Source organism: Siphateles boraxobius, unplaced genomic scaffold, assembly GCF_051911475.1.
Source record: "Siphateles boraxobius isolate OS27281-9 unplaced genomic scaffold, OSU_SipBor_1 13, whole genome shotgun sequence".
Lineage (NCBI taxonomy): Eukaryota > Metazoa > Chordata > Actinopteri > Cypriniformes > Leuciscidae > Siphateles > Siphateles boraxobius.
This window is the reverse complement of record NW_027508733.1, coordinates 22,281,076-22,305,278: the sequence shown is the minus strand read 5'-3', so window position 1 is coordinate 22,305,278 and position 24,203 is coordinate 22,281,076. Positions and strand designations below refer to the sequence as shown.

At 35.5% G+C, this 24,203-nt stretch overlaps 2 protein-coding genes across 3 annotated transcripts in view; one reads left to right on the top strand and one right to left on the bottom strand.

Annotated features, from left to right (window-relative positions):
- The window catches only part of LOC143736070 (guanine nucleotide-binding protein subunit alpha-11), a 31,995-nt gene extending 9,571 nt beyond the window's left edge, over window positions 1-22,424 (top strand). Inside the window, exons 2-7 of one of the 2 annotated variants that reach the window (XM_077226633.1) lie at window positions 6,278-6,462; window positions 6,821-6,975; window positions 12,376-12,504; window positions 17,647-17,776; window positions 18,705-18,858; window positions 19,018-22,424. In XM_077226633.1, coding sequence (XP_077082748.1) covers window positions 6,278-6,462; window positions 6,821-6,975; window positions 12,376-12,504; window positions 17,647-17,776; window positions 18,705-18,858; window positions 19,018-19,208 — 944 coding nt within the window. In that variant the 3' untranslated portion in view covers window positions 19,209-22,424. Of the gene's footprint in view, window positions 1-6,277; window positions 6,463-6,820; window positions 6,976-12,375; window positions 12,505-12,847; window positions 12,977-17,646; window positions 17,777-18,704; window positions 18,859-19,017 lie in introns of both variants that reach the window. The other variant, XM_077226632.1, reaches the window with a different exon arrangement.
- Window positions 1-24,203, bottom strand: part of LOC143736071 (uncharacterized) — a 795,401-nt gene that overhangs the window by 147,985 nt on the left and 623,213 nt on the right. The gene's annotated exons all lie outside the window — the stretch shown is intronic.

Genomic DNA, 24,203 nt, shown 5'->3' with positions numbered 1-24,203 from the left:
TGGTGGCCGCTAACACGACACCGTTCTAACGGAAAACCCTTAACACGCTCCGACCCGCTCTTTCGCACAACAACAGTGTCTGATGGCTCGAGAACGCAAACCTTGAAATAGGTTCCAAAGTGCAAGCCAGGAAAGATTTTGAAGAAAAAAGTTATATCCGTGCAAACTTTAAAAGCGTGAACCTGGGAGAACGCTGACCGCGTGCACATGCGTATTACGCGTTTAGTCTATAGGTATGCACGTTTGAATATGTATGTGAGCAGGCGTGTATTTTTCTTTACAAATTGACCTCAACAAATTACTTGTCTGGCCTTAATTTATAATATAGAATTTTTTTATCGCTTCCACGTAGCCATGTGAACTGGAATTATTTTGACAATGTTGAATCTGTGCAGAGGGGAAGGAGTCCTTCACAGGGGAAAGACTAGTTGACACTTCAGGACTGCGTTGTCGTCTTGTCCAGGCGCATGTCGTTCATCAGATCTAAATACGGCCTGGATCCGGCGGACTGCAGTAAACCTCGGGATAAACAGAGAGAATAATATTAGCTCAAATGCCATTCTTCTTATGATGTAATGAATACATCAGGATTTATGGGAAGTGTTCCCGGTTCCGGCTGACCTAATCTATGCAGCCTAACATTGAATTATAGAAGTTTATAAGGTACTATCTAGGAGGTATTATCAACTGGCAGGAATTTTAAAATCAAAATAGACGTGAAGGATTATAATGCGTTAAGCGCTTGCTTAAATACTTTGGGAGCTAAACCATTTAGTGCTTTGTAAGTAATCAGCAATATTTTAGAATTTATATGATGTTTAATAGGGAGCCAATGCAGTGTTGACAGAACCAGGTTAATACGGTCATACTTCCTGGTTCTGGTAAGAACTCTAGCTGATGCGTTTTGGACCAGCTGTAGTTTTATTAAGCGTGCAGGGCAACCACCCATAAGAGAATTACAATAATCTAGCCTTGATGTCATGAATGCATGAACTAATTGTTACGCATTTGTCATTGAGAGCATATGATGTAATTTAGATATATTTTTAAGATGGAATACGGTTTTACAGATCAGAAACGTGACTTTCAAAATGAAAGATTGGTATCAAGAGCACACCCAGGTTCCTAACCGACGACTAAGAATTGATAGAGCAGCCATCAAGTGTTAGATAGTTTTCTAGGTTATTACATGAGGATGTTTTTTGTCCAATAATTAGAATCTCTGTTTTTTCAGAATTAAATAGTAGGAAATTACTAGTCATCCAGTTTTTCTTATCAGCTATGCATTCCGTTAATTTTGTGAATTGGTAAGTTTCGTCAGGGCGTGAAGAAATATAGAGCTGAGTATCATCGGCATAACAGTGAAAACTAATGCCATGCTTCCTAATGATATCTCCCAAAGGTAGCATGTACAGAGTGAACAGTATAGGGCTGTTACCAATCAAATTTAACCATTTACATTGAAAAACTGTATTAAATGAGATTATTTTAAATATTTTTATATACAAATAAAAAATGTTGAAAAGAATGATACTTTGAAACCAGTAGGTGGCGGCAGGCGATCCTCTTAATGAGTGAGTCATTGAGTCATTCATTTAAACATTTCGTTCAAACGGCTGATTTATTCAGAATGAGGCAGTTTATGAATGGGTAATTAAATCTTTGACTCAACCGATTCGTTCAAAATGCTGAATCATTCAGTAATGAAACACGGCTGAGTGTTCATGTGAGATGCGTTATATGGTTATGCTTTTGTTTATAACAAAAACAGTCATTGGGTCTAAAATGTAAGTGACTTAATTTTAACTATTTGTTTATCGAACTGTTTTGAAATTCTCTTTCACTTGTCCCTTCAAAAAAAACACGTGTGTCCTGGTCAAGCATTAATGTCGAGCCCTGGCATATGTTTTCCTTGATTGGTTTTCCCCGAAGAGAATTACGTTGTTGAAAACGAAAGTAAAAGAGTGACGCACGTTCATTGCATTTTACCGTGATGTGAGTTCTGTGTCTTTGTTAAACTCAACACATTAAAATGATACATCTCTCATCCACTCTCAATTAATTAGAATGTTATTTTTGCATTACTTTCATAAGACCAAGTCTGCCAGTCTCTGGATTTCCAGAGCCTTCCCTCTCCACCAAGAGCTCTTTAACTCCCTCCCCCGTCTCTGGACATCCACCATGGCTCTGGAATGAGCCAACCTTTTGGCCTCGCAGGTTACATCGTTTTGCCAGGCACAAAAGGCTTTCCTTTTCTTTGAGATGAGTTGTTCTATCTCGGTTTAATTTTCATAAAACTAGTCCTGGTGTTTTCTGGACTTCCCAAGAATGGTTTTGCAGGTAGCAAGGATGGTAGACTTCCAGTGTCCTTCGATGTCATCAGAGTATTCTTGTTGGAGCCTTTCCCCAAGAGAGGCCTGAAGCCACTGCTGGATGGCAGTTTCATCCAGGCTATCAAGTAATAACCCTCTGTCGATCCGACTGTCCGTGGGCGGGGATACAAAAATGTGGAGGTACAATCTGTCCCTTGATCGTTTGCCGCCATCCGGTGAACTTTTGCTAACAAATAAACGTGAATTTCTCTGTCCAGATAACACGGAGTGTAATGTAAACATTACATTAGATATATTACTGACATTTTAACAATACAAAATGGGTTGAAAATCAAGTTACACTTTAATGTAAAGTGAAATTCATTTTTTATTTGTATTAAGAGGAGGATGTATGGCACATACAACAGTCTTTGAAATAGTCAGTTTATTTTTTTACGTGAGTTTATTTTTTGGGTTATTTTTAATCTTGTTTCACTTAGTCTAATCAAAATAACTGATTGTAATTGTAGGTGTTCTTTATATATATTTGTCATTTAGTTTTGTCAGGGAGTTGAGTATAGGACCATCACCTCATTTCCTTGTCCAGTAGTTTCACAACACAAAACGTGCATTGCTATTATTGCAAAGCCATTTTAGTGGCTTTATATATTATCTTGTAGCAATTAGGCATGGCTGGAATTTAGAAATTGTTTTAGAAATTTGCTAATTCTTGCTTGCCATTTTGTTTCTGTTGGTGGATTGACACATTTGATGGTGAAAGAAGAGAAGGGCTTGCTAATGTATGGCTCCTCTTTGAATCATTGCTGTGTGGTGAATGCTTTAAAAATGTTGCCATGGTAACCTGCTTTGCTGCACTGTGAGCTCACAGACTTGAATATAGGATGGATCCAGTCTCACTGGTGTTGAACGCTGTGTCCTTCCCAATAAAGAGACCATGGGCCTCGTCACCTTGAGTTTTGACCTGTCATATTTAAGAGTGCCTGTGTAGTTAACAGGAGATTTTGCTTTCATGAAATCAAAATTGGCACCATTTACATTACATATTCTTGGTCTTATGCACAATTCATTTGTTTACACTATTCTATTTTTTTCCATAATATTTTATCCAATATCATACTTTTTGCTTGGAACTAATGATTACCGTGGCGTGTACTACATTTTAAAAGTTTGGGGTCTGTACTAGTTTTTGAAAGAAGTATCTTATTCTCACCAAGGATGGATTTATTTGATCTAAAATATTATTACAATTTAAAATAACTGTTTTCTGTTTGAATATATTTTAAAATGTTATTTATTCCTGTGATGGCAATGCTGAATTTTCAGCATCATTACTCCAGTCTTCAGTGTCTTATGGTAATCAATGTTGAAAACAGTTGAGCTGCTTAATGTTTTTATAGAAACAGTGATACATTTTTTTTTCCAGGAGTCTCAATTTATCTAAATACATTATTTGTCCTTATTGAAGTGTTATTTTTTTCTAAATAATAAAAAAAAAAATTACTGCCTCAATTTTGTAGTTGGTGGTTGTGGTATTAATAATAGCCTATTATATTTAATTTTCTCTGTTGATGCCACTTGGTTAAATGTTTGGATAATAGCCTATTTAACCAATAGGCCGCTTTTTAGCCATTGTTTTAAAATTCTTAATCAGTCAGGCTCCATTTGGGTATATATTTGGGTATGTATTTTCACCATCCAATACATTCCCAAAGGGTAAAATGTAGGATTCCCCCCTCACCATGTTGCCCATCATGTTTCGATTAAATGTATCTAATTACGGAAATAAATTGGTTGCAAGCAGCAATTTACGGTGACAAATACCCATCTATTATTTCTTTACTTTGTAGAATTAAACCCATTATTTGTTTTGCGCGAATGCATTTTTTCACTACCAGGTCTTCGGTTTCCTTTTATGGTCTTCGTATTGTCATTCAACCAAACTATAGTGTGTTTGTTACCCTCAAAATGACCTAATATGGAGGAAAACCTGATATCAAGGTGCTCCAGTAATGTTCAAACAGTTGTAGTGCTATTTCTATGGAGCAACTGTTGTAAAGCTTCAGGGAGGTGCAGCTATTTGGCAAGCTGAGGGAGCCAGGAGTGCAGCGGTTATGCAACCAGGCTTTTTATTGGGTTTCCCCTGTCAACAAACCACCGGCAGACGGAGATGAAGACGGAGCAGATAGTCAGCAGGGAGACCGGAGTGTGACAGTCCAGCTGTTGGAGTTAAAACTACCCATGACTCGGCTAAGGGAGTGATGGGACAGTAAATTGATGGGAAATCGAACCTGCCTCACCCGTTACGGGTTTAGCATATTTTGAGCGTTTGAACAAACCGTTCGGCTTGGCTTCTAGAAAAAGATTTCTAAAGCCTGGTCGAGACTAATGTAATTTTAAAAAAGGTTGTGTTTGTGACTCATGAAATTTGAAGCCCAGACAGAACACCTTTGTTTGAATAGAAACCCAGAACTATGTCGCATTTAATTACAAATTCACAACAGCAAAAAATCTCTGATTCCTCTGAAATGCATGTTTAGATGCATGTAACTTTTCCATGTAAAAATTGTTTGTTTCCTGCCCTCAAAAGTGGGTTCTAGCTATTCAAGATTGATAGGCCTACATATGTAAAAAAATATATATATATATATTGATTTAGCCTTTTTTGTTTATTTAAATAAATGGCAGTTGTCAAGGATGTCAATCGTATGTATGCCAAGATAAAACTTGTGGAACTGGTTATCATACCAATCGAAGCGTGACTTTCCAAACTGTTGACATTGTATTGTCAAGAAAGTGATAAATTTCGAAAAACTGGAACAGTTACTTGACTTGTTTTTTCCCCCTGCCGGTCCAAGACCTCCCAAGTTTCCAGGGAAGTCATATTGTTGAACTTTGGGGATGGCTTAAACATTTTTACTGGCTTGAGTCATCTGGACCAAAGAAATTTACGGGGAGATGGATCTTTTTATAGGATTTCTGTTTTAAAGTGCTGCTGTATGCGTTTACATATTGTTAACAGCAAGATTAGATCCTGAACTTGAATTAATAAAAGTTTGTATCTCCTCAAAGTTGATTTTGTGTGGAGGGGGGCATACTTTACTTTTTATATAGTTTTAGTTTATAGTTTATATACTTTTTATTATATAGTTCAGGCAGTATCATTTTAAGTGTAGAAAGTGTAAAGACCAGTAAGGACATATATAAAATATAATACATTTATTAAATATTGTTATTAAACATTTTGGCTAATTGTTTTCTGATACCGGTTAGTGTCTGTCTAGTAATCCTAAATGTGAATCAAACAATTTCAAGGTGTCTTTTTAAATTATTAAATGTGTGTATGTTTATAATAAATAAAAATTATAAACACACACGCATTTAATATCTGATTTAATATCTGATTGACAAATATAGTTTTGTACAAATTTTCTACATTTGTCAACATGGCTTATTAAATACATTCTGATACTAAGTGTCTAGTGATCTTAGTTCAGTTTAACACATTACTATATATTAAAATCAAATATATAATAATCATAGTAGTAAATGTAATATTAATAAATGTATTTTAGTTTGTTTGTGGCAGTGTCTTTTATACTTTTGAAAGGCTGTTACGTGTAATGTTATTTATTACTTTAATGAGTGTAGAAATTTCAATAAACAATTGACCAATCAATATTTGCCTAAAAGGCTTAAGTGATCTTTGTTCTGTCAATAATAATAAATGAATGTAGTAAAAATAGTAAATATATTATTGTAGTTTGTTTGGGGTGCTGTCTTTTTGTACTTTTATTAATATTATTATTATTATTATTTAAATTTGTTGACCTTAAGTATTGATTTACTGTGATAAGAGGCTGTTATCATAATGAAGCTAAAATATTATCTAACCCTATTCCAACATTTGTGTTTTTTTCTCTCTCTCTCTCTCTCTCTCTCTTCAGGCACGGGAGAGAGCGGCAAGAGTACGTTCATCAAACAGATGCGCATCATTCACGGGACAGGCTACACCGACGAGGACAAGCGCGGCTTCACCAAACTCGTCTACCAGAACATCTTCACCTCCATGCAGGCCATGATCCGTGCCACCGAGCACCTCAAGATCCCATTCAAATACGAAGACAACAAGGTGACAATCCCTGGCCGTCACTGCGCTGTAATAATCTATTTGATGCCCAGAGTGCACGTCGAGATGCAAATCAAACCCAGATAGGCCATAAACGTGGCTATAAAAAGCACTACAAGCCTCACTTGTAAATTTTATTGCGGTCACACCATGGTCAGCTGTCTTTCTTCTGTGCAGGATCACGGGTTAATTATTCTCATGTTTTGCTTTTAAAGAATCAGTTAATATTTCCTAAAGAAGATCCTTAAACTTTAACTCAACAACTTGTGACCTAGTTGGTTCTAAACCTCTTCTGGAAGTCATTAGTATTACACAGCCATTAAGACATAAACTGGGTTGTGTACTGTGTCTTTATCCACAGTCCAATGCTCTGCTGGTGCGAGATGTTGATGTGGAGAAGGTTTGCTCCTTTGAACAGCCCTTTGTCAATGCAATAAAGACACTCTGGGGAGATCCAGGCATCCAGGAAGCCTATGACCGCAGGCGAGAGTACCAGCTTTCCGACTCTACTAAATAGTAAGTGTGTGTGCTGTCATTAGCCATTAGATCCTTTTAACTTCTGAGTTGTTGAATGCTCTGTCTTTACTTGAGGTCATTTAGAAGCATATTTCTTTTCATGTATAAATGCAGTATTAAGGCCCGTTCACACCTACAACGATGGTGTAACTGTAATAGCATCCACATCAACAAGCAATTATGCTCTGTTTATTATAAGCGCGCACTGCAGTTATGTTGCCTGCACTTTAAATGGTTGAGCGCTTTAAAGTCAGGTGGATTCTGATTGGCTGTCAATGTTTTATTGTTCATCAGCTTAAATAATTCTAAAACTGATTCCATAAATATCGTTTCTCTGTGTCGTAATAGTTGTGGCGTGGACTTCTCTACTCTCATAGAATGAGAATGATTATTCTTTAAAACTGTATCTTTACAGTTGATACAATGATACAATGATCATCTTTGGTGTGAACGGCCCTTTACAATACAGTAATATAATTAATTTTGATCCAAATGGCATAATTAGTTTTACACCCACATGGAATCTACGCTCTTCCCAAAAACTTGTGAAATTAATAATTGTACCCTGGTAGAACACAAAAGGTGACATTTGGAAGAATGTTTACGCTGCTCTTTTTTTAAATACATTAAAAAGCTCCTAGTGAGAAAAGGCTGTCAAGATCCAAGAATATGCCATAAAAGAAGCCAATGTGATTGTGAGCAATGTCTTATGAATTTATATGATATCTTTGCTCATAAGGTTCGGTCGCACTGCTCTTTTTCAATATATTAGCTTCGATCTATATGCATGCGAATACAGGGGACGGAAAACTACTCGTGTGAATTTGTTGCGGTCCAAAGTTCAAGTTTGTAGAATTCGTATCACGTGACAAAGTGTGCCCAATAGAAGACTGATATTTAGAATTTTACATTATGGATATATTATACATGGAATTGTTTGAAAAAAAAAGAAATTGCAGTGTTTGACATATTTCGACTATTGCGTTTGTAGAAATGTCAGTTGCGGAATGTCTGATGTGACTGGCTTTAGGGTGTTTTCACGCCTGGCTTGTTTGGTTAAAAAAAAAATATATATATTTGATGCATATACGAACACGGCAGTTGCGCTCGAATACGCATCAAAACATATTTTCTGGCCAAATGAAAACTAACTCTGGTGTGGTTCGCATCTAGTGAGAAAGTCTGACCCGACAGACCAAAGAACCAATATCTTTATGAATGATTCCAGCTCAAAATCATAAATTTTTTGGCAATGTCAGACATAAAGGACACACTTCTGACCAATGAGAGGACGGTTTACTCAATTGTGACTTGTATTAAAAAAATAATGTCAGTTTAAAAATGTTGGCTTGTGAAAGAAACCCAAGAAAAAAAAGCAATATTGTAGCCATTTCAACCACAAAAAGTAAACTAACTAGGGCTGGGACGGTTACCGCAATACCGCGGTCACGTGACTCCAACCGCGGGTCTGAGCACGCCACCGCCATCACCGCAAAAATAAATAAACAAAAAATAAAAACCTTGGCCTGCACATGTGTGCACGTTGTGTCTAATGACATGGATTCATTGATTCTAATGACATGGATTATGTCTAATGATATTGAGTCTTACATGGATTCAAGGTTTTCTAAACAAAACTTATCATCAAAAGATGGAGCAAATCCGACCTTTCGCGAGTTGAGGAGCGCAATGTTCCATGACGCATAATAACATACCATTCGTATTAGAGATGCGTGGATAGGCTATTATTATTTCATCCGCAACCGCATCACAAAACTCATCATCTGTCCGCCATCCACCCGCACCAACGTTTTTTGATCAATTTTCGAAACCGCATCCGCGGCGCTGACTGTTTTAAGGTCTATGAGCAATGCGAGGCGCTACTGTCGCGAGGCTAGAAAGCTCTTGGCTGTTCTTGAAAGAATACTGATCCAATGCAGCAAAGATATTTAAAGGCTAAAGTCCCTAGTATATTGGCTATGTTGTATCCCCAGAATATCAGCAGTGAACTCCGTCTCCGATCGGCGCCCAGGGATAAATATGAATAAGTAAATAGCCTATAACGCACATCTGCAAACCTGACCTTACCTGACTAGGCTACTGTAGACTAAAATGTTATTTCGTTTTGAATTTTGTTTAATAGGCCCAGCATTTAGGCCCAGCCTACGCCGAGTTTCGGTTCATTTATGAAACGAGCTCCAGTTCACGCGCAAGAGATCGCACCTGCGCTTCCACGTCCTCCTGATTATATGTCTGCTATTTGCTTCTTATTTCTTAATTCCAGGCAATTAGTTAATGAAACAGTGATTCAAATTAAGGTACGAAATTTAATTTAAAGAAAGGCTTTCTACAAAACAAAACTTAATAAAGTGGTCAAAATCGTGTCTGACCCATCTTATGATCCTATCTTATTCATGCTGTTCACTTTTCATATAATCGACATAGATTAAATAAAAAACAACACTATTATGTAAACATAAATATGGAGCATAATATTTGTAATTAAGACATGTTGCAATAGGTGTTCTTTCATTTCCAATGTGAACATCATAATGTATTCTCCTGAAAATGATGAATTCTGGCTATTTAAAGCCCTAAAACTAACTACAGATCTGAAAATTAGTAGTCGACTCTTAAAGAACAGGGTGGCAGAAATAAAGCATATATATATATATATATATATATATATATATATATATATATATATATATATTAGAGGTGGGCATAGATTAATTTTTTTAATCTAGATTAATCTCACTGGAATCTTGGAATTAATCTAGATTAATCTAGATTAAAATGGCTCATTTGAATTCTGCCGAAGGCATTCAGAATATGTGTGCTACCCAAATAATAACTAAAAGTAAGTCTGTGAGAATAGTTTGCCTCGCGTAGGGATGTGAATTTCTGCCAAAAATGCCATTCGACAATAGAGGAGCAAAAGTCGAATATCGTTCAAAGAAAATTATAAAATAAATAAATAAATAAAACGCACAATTACAATGACAGAAAGGGAGGCCAATTTCATCTTTAGCGATTTGTCATCAAACAAACTGTTTATTAATTGAACAAGTAACATGTTTTCGTCGTTTTTTTTTAAAACATAGAAATTTAGGCTAATTGGAAGAAGAATAAAACAATAAGCACGATGTAGCTATAGTCCGTTTTTGCATCGCCAAACCAGATGCTCGTTAGATCAAAAAATAATGTCACATGTCATAATGATTTTATGTGAACCTCCTCCTTTTTATGTGAAGCCTCCTCCTTTTTAAACAAATTAGTTTCAATCAATGTAAACTATTCGTGTGACTATGCCCCTGCGCAATACACACACATTACCGCGGGATGGCGGGTGTTCATTTCATAAACTGTACACAATGGTAGCTTATTTATTTTGTAGCCTATAAATTAATGTATATGTCCAACGGATTATGTCATACTTTTTAGTCGTGCTATCGTGGCGTAATAATCTGTTTGGTTGTAAAATGTATTACCTGAATGAAATGAAATCGAATGTAGGCTATCGTCCTGTGGAATCATTCATTCACAGACAGCTTACGAAGGTGTTCAACTAATAAAGATCTTCATCTCTGGCAAAAAATATGATGGATTTGCAGATTTGCTTTCACTAGACTAAACTGTAGCTCTTGGTGTTCTTAAATCTTCCTGTTACGACTCTGTGTCGAGTGTGATTGAACGCGCTTCAGACGATTCGGTGCGTGAGGAACTGAACAGAACTGATTCGCGAACCGATTTAGACAGATCTGCCAAATTGTTTGATGAAGCCTTTGAACAGAATCGAACCAAAAGAGTGATTCATTTGTAAATCGAACATCGCTCATGCCCATAAAATACAGCGCGCTTGGAATAAACTCATTTAACAACATGTAAAGTAACGAGAGGAACGATCACCCAACGTAAAATGTAAAAGTATACACCTTGTGTCCCTGACAGGAAAATACCCTGCTGCGCAATTTGCGCGAAAATATAACGATATTCGAAAAAGCTATTTTATTGTTCCCAACCCAACTTTGAGAATAGATTAACGGCGATATTTTTTTTATCGCCCGATAAGATTCTCACGTTAACGCAGCACGTTAACGCCGATAACGGCCCACCACTAATATATATATATATATATATATATATATATATATATATATATATATATATATATATATATATATATATATATATATATATATATACACACATATATATATATATATATATATATACATATATATATATATATATATATATATATATATATATATATATATATATATATATACTATTATTGTTATTATATAGATATATTTTTTGAATTAATATTTAATAAATTAGAAATAAATCAAGTCTCTGAATTAAACACTTACTTAAAATACCTACTCCTTTACTCGGTCATATTTAAGTATTTTTCACAAAGACATTTTATTACGTAAAGAGTAAACACTGTAACCAACAAGACACTCTGTAGTTTAAGTTTATACACACTGGGAATCATATTTTTTTTTTGCAATCAAAATCAAATAAAGACAATGTAACAGTAATTTTACATACAGCACAGTGAAAATGACATTAATATGACATTGTGGGCAACTGAATATAGCGCAGCATAGTTTGAAATCAAAGGTTGAAGTTTGTCGATCGTGCGTCTCCAGTGAAGCTGAATTCTCCTGTCCGCATTCAGTTCACACGGACCGACCGTCACGAGTAACACGGGCTACTAATGCGCACTTCAGAATATCAGCTGGATTCGGCAAAGTCTACAAGGCTTGTAAAATTTAAATGTTTATTAGAGATTCAAAGATTTGTTTAAATTATATAAATGCGTACTTGCTAAATGCTGATGGTAAATGAGAAAGTATTAAGTGTTTGCTTTTGTTACTAATAATATAAAAGCAAATGCTTTAATACTTTTTTGAATGGAGTTTACTTTGTTTAACAGTTATATCTAGTAACGTTTTAAACAAAACTGCTAAGAGACCATAACTTAAGACCGTCAAAATAAAAGTCCTATTTCCCATACATTCCAAAAGTTATCGGGCAAGGTCGATATTTAAAAATTGCTGATATATCGAAAATCCCCTTGAATCTCATTCTCACTCATATTAAAACCCGTTGTGTAAGGTTTGACTTGCTATCGACTCTTACGTGGCTCGTAACCGAATGAGTCGAGGTAAGTTAGAATGGAAAAAAATAGCAGCATAACAAAATCCTTAAACCTTCTGTTTTACGAAACAAAATCAAACAGGTTTGGAATGACGAGGGTGAGCTTTTCCAAAACTGTCTGGAAAATATGAAAAGTTTGTGAATTCCATGTGGGTCTACTTCTGTAGCTCTTTATTTCTGTATATGCACATGTACATGCCTGTGTTTCTTACCGGTTCATCCCCACAGTTACCTTAATGATTTAGAGCGTATATCAACTTCGGGATACGTGCCCACCCAGCAAGATGTACTGAGGGTCCGAGTGCCCACAACTGGCATCATAGAGTATCCCTTTGACCTGGAGAATATAATCTTCAGGTATCGCCAATCCACGGCACACCCTCACTGCCGCCGCTGTCTCCTGACCTTTAACCCGCTGCTGCTGCAACTGCACTGCTGCCTTCCCTGATCGCACTCTCACACCCGGGGCTCAGCTATTGCTGTTGTTGTTTTTTTTGCTACTCTTAAGGAGTTTTGTTTCTGGGAACTCGGTAGAGAACTTCAACGGAGTAAGCTGAAGGTTGTGCCGTCGCATCCCAGGATCCCCGAGCGGCATTCTCTCACTGCATTTCCAAAGCTCTCAAACTCTTAAAGGGATCTGCTGCCATGCTTTATTTTGTTTTCTTCTTCCTTCTCTCTCTCCGTCTCTCCTTGTCTCTAGTTATCTAAGCGATTTGGACCGTATCGCAGAGCCGTCGTATCTGCCGACCCAGCAAGACGTGCTTAGGGTTCGCATCCCTACCACAGGGATTATTGAATATCCCTTCGACTTGCAAAGCATCATTTTCAGGTAGATTATAATGCCGGCGAGGACTCCTCCCCGTTTGAATGTCTCAATGTTTGTAGCATTTTGCAAATCAGTGCGTTGATCTGGTCCATTACGGCCAGTTGAACGAAAGAGGTTTGATAAGTTCATCCACTTTTCTGTGACGTTATTGGCTGTTAATGTCCTTCTTAGTCATTAACCTCTTTGCATCATTAACTTCATTAACATTCATCCGTTTGTTTGTCTTTATCGTATGACATTGAGGGGATTGTAGAAAGATTTGGGGCTATCCTTTTTCTTTTCTTTTTTAAACCGGTAACATGTTCTTGGGTCAAATGCCAAATTTATTGCCTTTATTTAATTTTTGTATAGCGTTTTGAGTTTGTCCATTTTCGACCACTTCCAAAGGTAGTTGAAAACACATTCGACCGGATTGTTTTCTTAGTGTAAACGCTAATCATGTCCAATAAGTCCGAACAGCCACAAAAGACCGTCTACTCTCTGCCTACTGACCTAATGCAACATTATGGGATTACATTAATTAAACATAAATTATGGGAACATTAAACTTTGTCGGCTGAAGTCCCAAATTAAAAATGTACCAAGCACAATGTTCTCTCACCATTTCTGATTACAAACACGCTCCCAGCGTTGTCTTGCGTCTGTCAGAGCAGAAACTAAAGCTGCTGCTCTCTGTATGTTTCTCCGTCGTCTCCGGGCTCGTTCATATTTAAATTCTAATTGCGTCCATTAGATTGAAAGATCTGAAAAAAACACAAACATTTACCCGCCAATAGACCCTCCCCCAATCAGGCAGAAGTGGTCAAAAGTGGACAAAGAGCCTAATTAAAATACTTGAAATACACCTACTTGTGATCCGATTGACATTTTGATACCAAAGCTTTTGTTTTTGTTTTTAATATAACATTTTTGTATTTAAATCGAATTAACAGTGTATAGCAGTCATTCACATAAACGGGTAGTCTCTTTTTGATACGGTGATAAGAATTTTTAAAAGCATTTGTTTTTTTGTTTTGTTTCAGTTTTGCCTTTTGTTTGATTGAATGCCCACAATGTTTTTCTTTTTTGTCTGTGAGCTCAGAAAGCACATGATGCAAATTTACCCATATTTGGCCATAGTAAGATTTGTAATTTTATCAACCACACACCAGATTAAGTTCATGCTACAAAAAAAACACGATAGATCCTAGCATGGTATCACTGTTTTAATAGTGGCGATGATGTTGATTTTCAGTTCATGGTGGCCAGGCGGCAGAGTTCTTTGACAATAATCAAATGTACCTTTTACACATTGCAACTGAAGGCCTGAAAGCACACAAACGCACATTAGCGCACAGGCAGGAGTTTGAGCTCAGGCCTGTGAAGGGGGTACGTTTACGAACCGCAGGTGATGCGGCAACGAGAAGCCCTTCACAAAACCCCCCTGTTTAGAGCCGAGATGAGAGAGAGAATTCCTCTGAAGAGAGGTGATCACAAAAGCCCACAAATCGATTGGAAGCCAGCGTGTCAAACCCCTCCTACGCACGCTGGCGCCAGAAATAACTTCACTTACAACAAGGTTCCCTCTTGATCTTGCTTGACAAGTACAAATAACGTATTTGTGAATGTTTATTGTGCATTTATTTAACAGCTGTAGAGAACAGCTCAGGAAGGTGGCTGGGTCACATTCCAGGTAAATGTCAAGGTAGAACTAGTACGTTCAAGACCACTCGTGGTTTTAGGTGATTCGTACTAGAAAATGCAAATAACCTGTAGGCGATGTTATGAAATCCCGAAGTGTTCTGGTTAAGTAACCTAAATGGTTCCGCGCTAAACTCAACCCAAGCCATTAAAACATTCTGTAACAAGGTTGAGTTGTCTTCCTCTCCGGCTCCTCGTCCTCCAGAGTAAGAGAGCTTATCCTCGTAAGTAGGTCAGCTGTACCTCCTGCAGGAATGGAGGCTGGCTGAAGAGGCTTTATTTTAGGTTGTAGCTCCTGAAGGAGTCCATTTATCAAAGCTTTACGCCTGGCCGCTAGAGACTGAGCTAGCGAGACTGTGTCGCCTACATAAAATAAAACCCTTCTCTAATGTTTTCCCTTACTGAGCCCGAGTGCAGGTGTGATGGGCGGCGGCGGGGGGGGGGGGGGGGGGGGGGGGGGGGATAGCACAGCTGAGAATTGCTCCGATTATTCCCTTGTTTTAGCTGGAATCTCCTGTGAGTTGTCTCCGTACATTTCCATTAATTTAGGAGCAGTGAGCGTTACCTGACTGCTGAGCTGGGAATGGCCCATATTCTTGTAATGCGCTGTAGTGTTAAGGTCTGTTCACGACGTTTAAGAGTGACACAGAAAAGCAGTTAATTGTAAAAACAGAAAATTGTAGTTAGTAATGTAATTACTCATTTTAGGTAATGTATTCGGACTACATTTAGATTACTTTTGACCTAATTTATCTATCGCTTTGTTCATCACTGGAATGGGATTGTGCACCATATTGATATGTAAAAAAAAAAATATTTTCCATTCATCAACAACATCGATATGCATTAAGCATTACATTATGCCAGGGCTTCCCAAAAGGGAGAATGAGTAAATTATGAATAATTTACTGCCATTGTGTGAAATATGTAATCATGTAATCCATCAGTTAATGCATTAACTAACATTATCAATGAAAATTATTGTTTTTTACCTAAAATGTTACCTAGTTTCTGAGGTAACATTTTTTCATTTTTATTTAACCAATATACTAAAATATCTAAAACTTAAACTGAAATCAAATTAATAAAAACTATATTGACAAAACTAATTCCAAAACGCAACTAAATTAATAAAACTTTAAAAAGAAAAATGTAAAATAAAAACAAATTAATTATAAATATGGATAAAATCTATAATATCTCAATGATACTAAAATGACACTGACTGTAAGCACAGTGTAGGCATTATTATTATTAAAAACATAACTTCATTTGCTTGAAATAAAATGAACGTAAAATGACTTAAAATAATTATTTTATTTCAGCCAGTTGCCAAGATGACATTTTTCATATTTATTAAACTTGATGTGCTAAAATAACAAACTAAAATTATAGACATATATTCATTATATAGACATATTAAACTATAAATAAGCATATTTATGAAAAAAATAATTTAAATGACCAAAGTCCTAAATTTAATAGTAAAATCACATTTCTGAATTCTTTTTTTTTAAACCATTCATTTTATTTTTATTTCTTGATTTGATTTTTGCCCCAGATTTTAACCTAAAATATAAAAATCTGCCGAGAATTTTTTTTTCTTCAGGTTTCAAACTATATAATCGAAGTAATATAATTTTAATAATATAATCTAAACAATTAAGAATGGAAAAAAATGTACTGGTACTGTTAATCATACACTAAAAGTGTTCGTAAAAAGCTTGCTTGAGATGAAACATGATGTTATTTAACTAGTGTGTTAATTTTATTAATTAATTTTATAAAGTCCACAGGGCCAAAAGAGCCTGTAGAAATGTCCATATAGCCAAAAGCTCACATCTGATTGGTCAATGAGGTTCAGAAGAAAAATCTACCATCACACTGTCATTAAATTACTTTTTGTCCATGATATACCAAGGCCTAGGTATATACTTTTAGTTTATTTTCAATAATCGCCCTTGTTGTGAATAAGCTTTTAGCGTGTCATTAAAGCATTTTTCTTATTCCTGGTGCACCTTAGAATTGCGTATCTGTTTTTCCATCTGTCCAGGGGCTTTACTGATACAGTGCCAAAGTCTGAGCACGCTATTTCCTCGCTTATTCACCCCATCCATCATTTTTCTCGTCTTTGCATGGATGTACTAATCCCAGCGTGCATCTGAAACTCTACACTTCTCTTTTTGTTTGTGGCGCATCTATAAGTGTTTGTGTGTGGTGCATATGAGTGTTTGTGTTTAAGTTTTGCTTCCTTTGTGAAACAATGTCACTGCTCTTTCTGAACTGAACTGAAGACGGCCGGCTCCATACTTGACTATAGATTCATTCTCCCGCCCGCAAACTCTCCAGGCGCATGATGAAATCATAATTGCGCGCTTGTTTTCCCGTTTCGATACTTCTGTAATTCTTTGTACTAAATTGGGAGAGTTTTACCTTTCCTGTCATGCTTTGAGCTGGTCTTGTTCGGTTCACGTTTTATCCAAAACAGTTGATACCTGGAAACCGTGCACTATCACGACTTAATTTTTTGCATGTTTGTGAGCATGAATTCCAGATGTAATCCGATTAACCTCATGATTTTCCTGCCAAAATGTTAATATAATGATAACCGACATGTGATTTTTGAGGTGCATCTAATTTTGTATGACAAGTGGTTCCCATCCTGGAATGCACATTTATTTAGCTGCCGTTGCACGGCTACTAGATGTAATTTGATTTAATAAATGGGCAATATTGTTACTCTTTGAGAAATCTAGTAGACCATTCCACCGAAAGTGGTGCATGGGGAAGTGCAAACCTCTTTCAGAAATGGCCCCTTTTTTTTCTCGACGACCAACAAAACGTAGTTTTAAGGACTAGTAATTTTAATTCAATGTCCAGATTGGTCACCAAGTGGAAAAGTACTATGTAGCCTTTGTTTTTCTCTGCTGTTTCATTGTCATCCTCATCGAACCATTCTTTATGTCTACTCATACTTTGTACCTCTGTCTCAGGATGGTGGATGTTGGAGGGCAGAGATCAGAGCGCAGGAAGTGGATCCACTGCTTTGAGAATGTCACATCTATCATGTTCCTGGTTGCCTTGAGCGAATACGACCAGGTCCTTGTTGAATCTGACAATGAGGTGATTATTTATATTTAGTTGTTTTTTTGTGTGTGTGTGTGTGTATTTATTTTGTGTTATTTTATTTATATATATATAAGTATATGTACATGTATCGTGTACATTACATTTTTTATTATTGTTATATTTATAGTTTTTAATGTTTTATTATTATTTTTAATTACTTTATATATATATATATATTGTATAATGTATTAGTATAATATAAATAATATTTTATTTTAATTATTGTTATATTTATAGGTTTTATTTATTATTAATATCATGTTATATTATATATTTTTAATGTATAAATAGTATTTTATTATTTTTATTAATTTTGTCATTGTTGTATTTATAGGTTTTTAATGTATTATAGGTTATTTTGTTTTAAAATGTATACAAATATTAAAACATGAATATAATAATATACATTAGTAAATTAAAATGATATATTCATATTTTTGTTGTTTATATTAAGATTTTTAATGCATTTATTATTATTATTACATATTTTATAATGTATAAACATATTAAATGTACATTAATATAATATACATTTTCATTTTATTATTTTTAATTTTTCATATAAATATTGTTTTCTTTTAAATGCATTCTAATAAATTGTTCCACTGCATTATGGGAAGGCCCTTTTCCATCAACTTAACCATTTCTTAAATTTGACCCCACATTTAACCCTGGATTATCTTGAGCAATATTAAATCTAAATTAAGTAGTTAAGTAAATTTTTTTTTTTGTATGGTACATTATAGAATAGTATAACATTACAATATAGTATATTCGGAAATGCATCAATTAATTTAATTGGTGTTCATGGAACAGTTAGAAGTGCATTTAACCATGTTTAATGATGCTTGACGGTAATGTGCATTAGTCCTCCAGGCAGTCGAAACTTTCATTGTGGTACTTTTCTTTCTGAAATCTGCAGAATCGCATGGAGGAAAGCAAAGCTCTGTTCCGCACAATCATCACCTACCCCTGGTTCCAGAACTCTTCAGTCATTCTGTTCCTGAACAAGAAGGACCTTCTGGAGGAGAAGATCATGTACTCTCACCTAGTGGACTACTTCCCTGAATTTGATGGTAACATCCTCTTAATATTCAGATAAAGCCTACACTGACACCATGTGGTAGACTTGTGAACTGCAACCACTTCCAAAAAACATTTTGTTTTGCTTCCATTGCCTGTTTTGTCTCCATAATCAGTGATTTGTTGACTTATCTTATCTACCAACTCCGCAGGTCCACAGAGGGACGCCCAGGCGGGCCGCGAATTCATCCTGAAGATGTTTGTGGACCTGAACCCGGACAGCGACAAGATCATCTACTCGCACTTCACCTGCGCCACAGACACCGAAAACATCCGCTTCGTCTTCGCGGCGGTCAAGGACACCATCCTGCAGCACAACCTAAAAGAGTACAACCTAGTGTGAGAGAGAGCCTGAAAGAGAGCGAGACACCTGCAGCCCACATACGGCCGAAAGCACTACACACCTCACACGCAGAAACACACACGCACGGGAACCGTGCGGACACACCTTCACTCCTATTTGGCACTGGATCTTCATGTAGTCCTTTTTCTTTGCCTGTTTTTTTCCTCTCTTCCTGAGTGTCGACCCCCTCCAGTTGATAGCTTTATCATCCACTCTTCCTCAAACCCGAGGTCTGGGCCGCTAAACCGGTGCCTAATGATAAAGAGCATTCGTTTGCTCTGTAGATGGGCTGTAGGTGGGCTCTACCTGAATGAAACTGAGGTACGAACTTAACGGAAACACTCGGTGGAGGCACACGTGTCCGTAAACGATGAGTGGGCGACATTCTTGAAAGACTTTACACCTCGTATCACTGAATTTAACCAGGTGTTAGTTGTGCAATCACGTACTATAACACTAGAGGTGATTGGATGATTTGATTTAATACTATTTTAGGAGTGATGTATAGAGATTTCCATTCACTACTTGAGTACTTGGAGAAGACCATGTGACTTTTTCCGAAATGTGAGGAAGAAAAAATGAGTAACGAGAGCCTCCGCAGATTTGAAATGTGTGATTTCGATCGAATTGTGTTCAACTGTCCTGAATTTTTTTAACAAATTCCCAGTTCTCATCTGTATCCGCTAAATTTATCATTTAGGCGCCAAACTGTTCTCCAGTCCAGTAGTTGGCAGTATTGGGTGTTTGATCAGTATAATTAAATGGATCCAGCTAGTATTCAAAGATATTAACCGAAAGATTGTGATTTGTTTACATGCTTCGACACAAATCAGTTTTGAATCTTTGAAGGTATCAAATAAACGCCTTTCCCAGCTGATTCATATAAGTTTTTTTCTCTCCATACAACATAAAAAAAATTATGAATATCCAGTGATTGAAATGTACGTAAACACTCAACGCAGCACAACACAAAAGTGCTATATATGGTGAAATCGATTAGTTTTTTTATTTATGTAATTTATGGACCAGATATGTAATCGGACTCACTTTTCCGCATGAGCGCACTACAACGAAAGCGGGGGTCGAGTCTCTACTGCTGTAAAAAATCCATTGGCAAGTGATCTTTTCTTTTTTGGTATTGATAAATTGATTGTCACCGTTCTGTTCTTTTTGTTTGTTTTTTCCCGAAAATATTTGAAATGCTTGAAAATGGGAAGTTGAATTTCCATTTCATCAACGTCGCTTTATGCAAATAGGAAATTGAGAATTTTATCAGTGGTTGAATTCTTAACTGGTCTCTGCTTGCATTTGTTTTTTTTTTTGTTGAGAGTTTGCTCTTGGTTTCGTAGTATCATATCTTAGTTCTCACTTGATTAGCTTTTTTGATTCCACAGCTAGCTGGCTTTTATGGGATCTTTATGATTCAGGTTAGTTTTCATACTTTTCATTACAAGGGCTAATTGTGGGCGGAGAATGAACCGACTCTATGAAGACTATAGAGCAATAGGTACGCCGAAGTGGGTATCTGAATCAGGGACAGCGTGGGTGACGCCACAGGAGTTGCCATTTTCAGTAGGTTCGACTAGCAGTGCGTCCAGGGAGCACCTTTTGTGTGGCCCTTGTGGTCCTCGGAAAAAGTACGCTATTTCTTGCCGTAAGTTAAGCGACTTTGGATGGGCTGTTTTGATTCTGTAAGTTGATGGATGAAGTATTAACTCTTTTACTCTGTGGCGGTGGTGTCGCACATTTCTATTTGCCATGTTTGGTTTTGGGGGCCATGACGGTATCGCTTTTGAGTCCCGTTTACTCATTTATCGCACACCTTGAATTTATCGCACATTAGCACTCGTACAGTCTTATTGGCTTTTGTTTGTATTATTGAAACAAAATAGCTCGAGAGAACCTGATTCGTTGGAATTTGCGAAAATGGCGAAATCTCACGTTAATCACAATGGTCACTTATTGCCGCAGTTTTTTTTTTTTTAACCTGTAATTGAATGTATTTTAAGAGGTTTCTCTATTTGTGACTAATTCTATAGTTTGGAAGTGTCGGTCAGTGCACAAGGCTTTTGAAGGTGTTATTTATACGCATTTTCCCCCAACCGCAGCTGTATATTTGCTGTTTTATTGCGTTTAATCCTGCAAGCCTTCTTTACATACATTTGGACCTTTTGGTGCATTGTACGACTTGTTTGCCAAATTGCGGAGAAAAAAAAATCATTTTTGTTTAACTAAACGATCCTCCCGTGCCAGGCCAGTTAAGCGTTTTGTTTCATTGTTTTTTGATTTCGTTGCTTTGTTCTTTTGCTTTGTTTCATTTGTTATGTTTCCTTTCCTTGTTTGGTTTTGATTTTGTTCGTTTCTTCAAACATCCAGAATTTGCATACCGCCATGCTTCTGGGCGGGGTTTCATTCATTTTAAACTGTATGTTTACTTGGGTGGGATGGTACTGTCACTCGTCATATGCCAATTTCAAACGGTTGCGTTGTTGTACAAATAGTGGACCCTGCAAATTATGACGGCATTTTTGAACATGTGAACGTTTGAAGCTTGTACATACAGCTTTCATTTTAAAGGGCTAGGCCTAATCTGAGAAACACCTTTCTTTCTTTCTTTCTTTATCCAACTAAAACACTACAGCCATTCATTTCGTACCCATCAAGTACAAAAGTACCAAAACATCATATGTTGTGCAGATGGTAATGATAGCTTTGATATGCTATTCAACTGGTGTTTAATTTTTTTTTCTTCTTTTTTTTTTCTTTCTTTTGTCATTCTCAACAATTTGCGATGAAGTTTGATAAGTTTTTCCTCCCTGGGTCAATGCACTGAACCTACTCTGCAGTAATGAAACTAACTCCACTCATGTGATGTATCTGTTCCTCCAAACTTGTTCCTGGTACTCTGAGAGATGCAGACACTAATGAATAGAAATGACGCTTTCGCTTGAGGTCCACACTGACGTGATGGATGCGTACAATATGAAGCTATCTTTACTTTATTTTTCTTTTCTTCTGACGTCGATGCATTACCTGAACACTTGTATGTAGGACACTTTAATATAATACATTTGTTTTTGATAAAACCGGTAAAAATAAACTTGTGTAGTGGTGTATAAAATCAAAGTATTGTATTACTTTGTAATGTATTGTTCAGTTGGTTGCTCTTTTTTTTTTTTCCAGTTCTTTTTTTTTTTTTTTTTTTTTTTTTTTTTTTTTAAGCATACCAAATGTAAATGATGTACTATATTGAGTGTGCCAATCCCTTTGATTTGTAGAGCCAGACTCTTTACAAGTGCCAATGTTGTGGAAATCATTTAAAACGGACTCGTGTATTTTATGGTCCGGTTTTTAAAAACAAATAAACATTAAGTATGTGATTATGGTAAATGCGCAACAGGAAAAGGACAATTTTATTCTGTATTTAAGATTAAAGATGACAAACTGCTGTTTTTAAAAAGAAATGACATTTTAATTGCATGTGTTTGTTTTCGGTGGAGAGGGTTAAGTAAAGGAGAAACCGTATTAACGCAAAACCCTGCTGACAAGGGGCTTACTTATTGTTCATTTACAGTATTTTAGACATTTCTCTTTTTGTATGTTTCATTTCAACCACTGTTGCCTGAACCTCATTCATACATGAAAATGACTTTCATAGCCTTCTCCTTTAAAGAAAAAAAATATCCATTTTAAATTGGAATAAAATTTGTTCCTATACATTTGGGTCTGTGTTGAGCTTTTGTTCGTCGTTTATTACATGAAAGATGAACAAGGTAGATGATGAAATATGAACTACATTAAGAGTCCTTGTAGTTCTAATGATAATCCTACTTTCCACCGAAATGTCATATTTGAGCTTGGTATTACCCTCCCTTCTCATGAAGTATTAAATGGATGACAAAATGATTCATATACTGTTCAACAGATCTTATAATATAACTTCAGCTGCAGAGATATCATTAAGTCTCATTTCTGCTTACTTATTGGATGACTGTCACATGCGCTTATTTAAGTTATGGGAACATTGGAAAACTGAAGGAAATATTTTAAAAGTCCTTAATGTTCGTCAGCACATTGAGTAAAATCGAAAAAATAAATGTGTATATACAGTATAAACATCTATTTTTTGGAAAATATACTTGCATAATATACTTTTTATTTACATGAATTATATAAAAAAGTCAAATAAAATGAATAGATGTATATTGATAGTTTTATATTTATCATATAACAATAGATAATAAAAATTGAAAATGTTTTTCTATAAATATTCGAGCTATGTGGTAGTTCTGTTTTAATATTGTTACATTAAAATGTTTTTATAAATGGTGTAAATAAAAAGTATATCAAATAAAACATTATATAAAGTTATTTTATATATTCATATGAGCTGTTTACTGGCACTGTTTTGATATTCATTATTTTTTAATATTATTCAATAATTAATATTATTTATATCAGATAATATATAACAATTTAATTAAATTTAATTAAGAATTCTATAAATATTCCAGCTATGTGGTGGTTCTGTTTTAATATTGTTACATATAATTGTTTTACATATAAATTATGTAAATAGACCGTATATCAAATAAAAATATAAAAACTATTTTATATATTTACATGAGCTGTTTTCTGACACTGTTTGGATATTGTTAAATATTATATAATAACAATATATAAATGTTTTTCTATAAATTGTATATATTCGAGCTATGTGGTGGTTTGTTACGGTTTATTGTTGCATATTAAAACAGTTTTATATAAATTATTATCTATGTAAATAAAAAGTAGATCATATAAAATTATATATTTAATTAATATTAAATATTAAGCTATTTGCTGGAGCTGTTTTGATATTATTATTATTACTATATTAGTTATAAAATAAATAATATATATATATATATATATATATATATAAATTTAAAAATAGTTATATGACTAATATTATATATATAAAATTAAATATATATTCATATATATTCATATGAA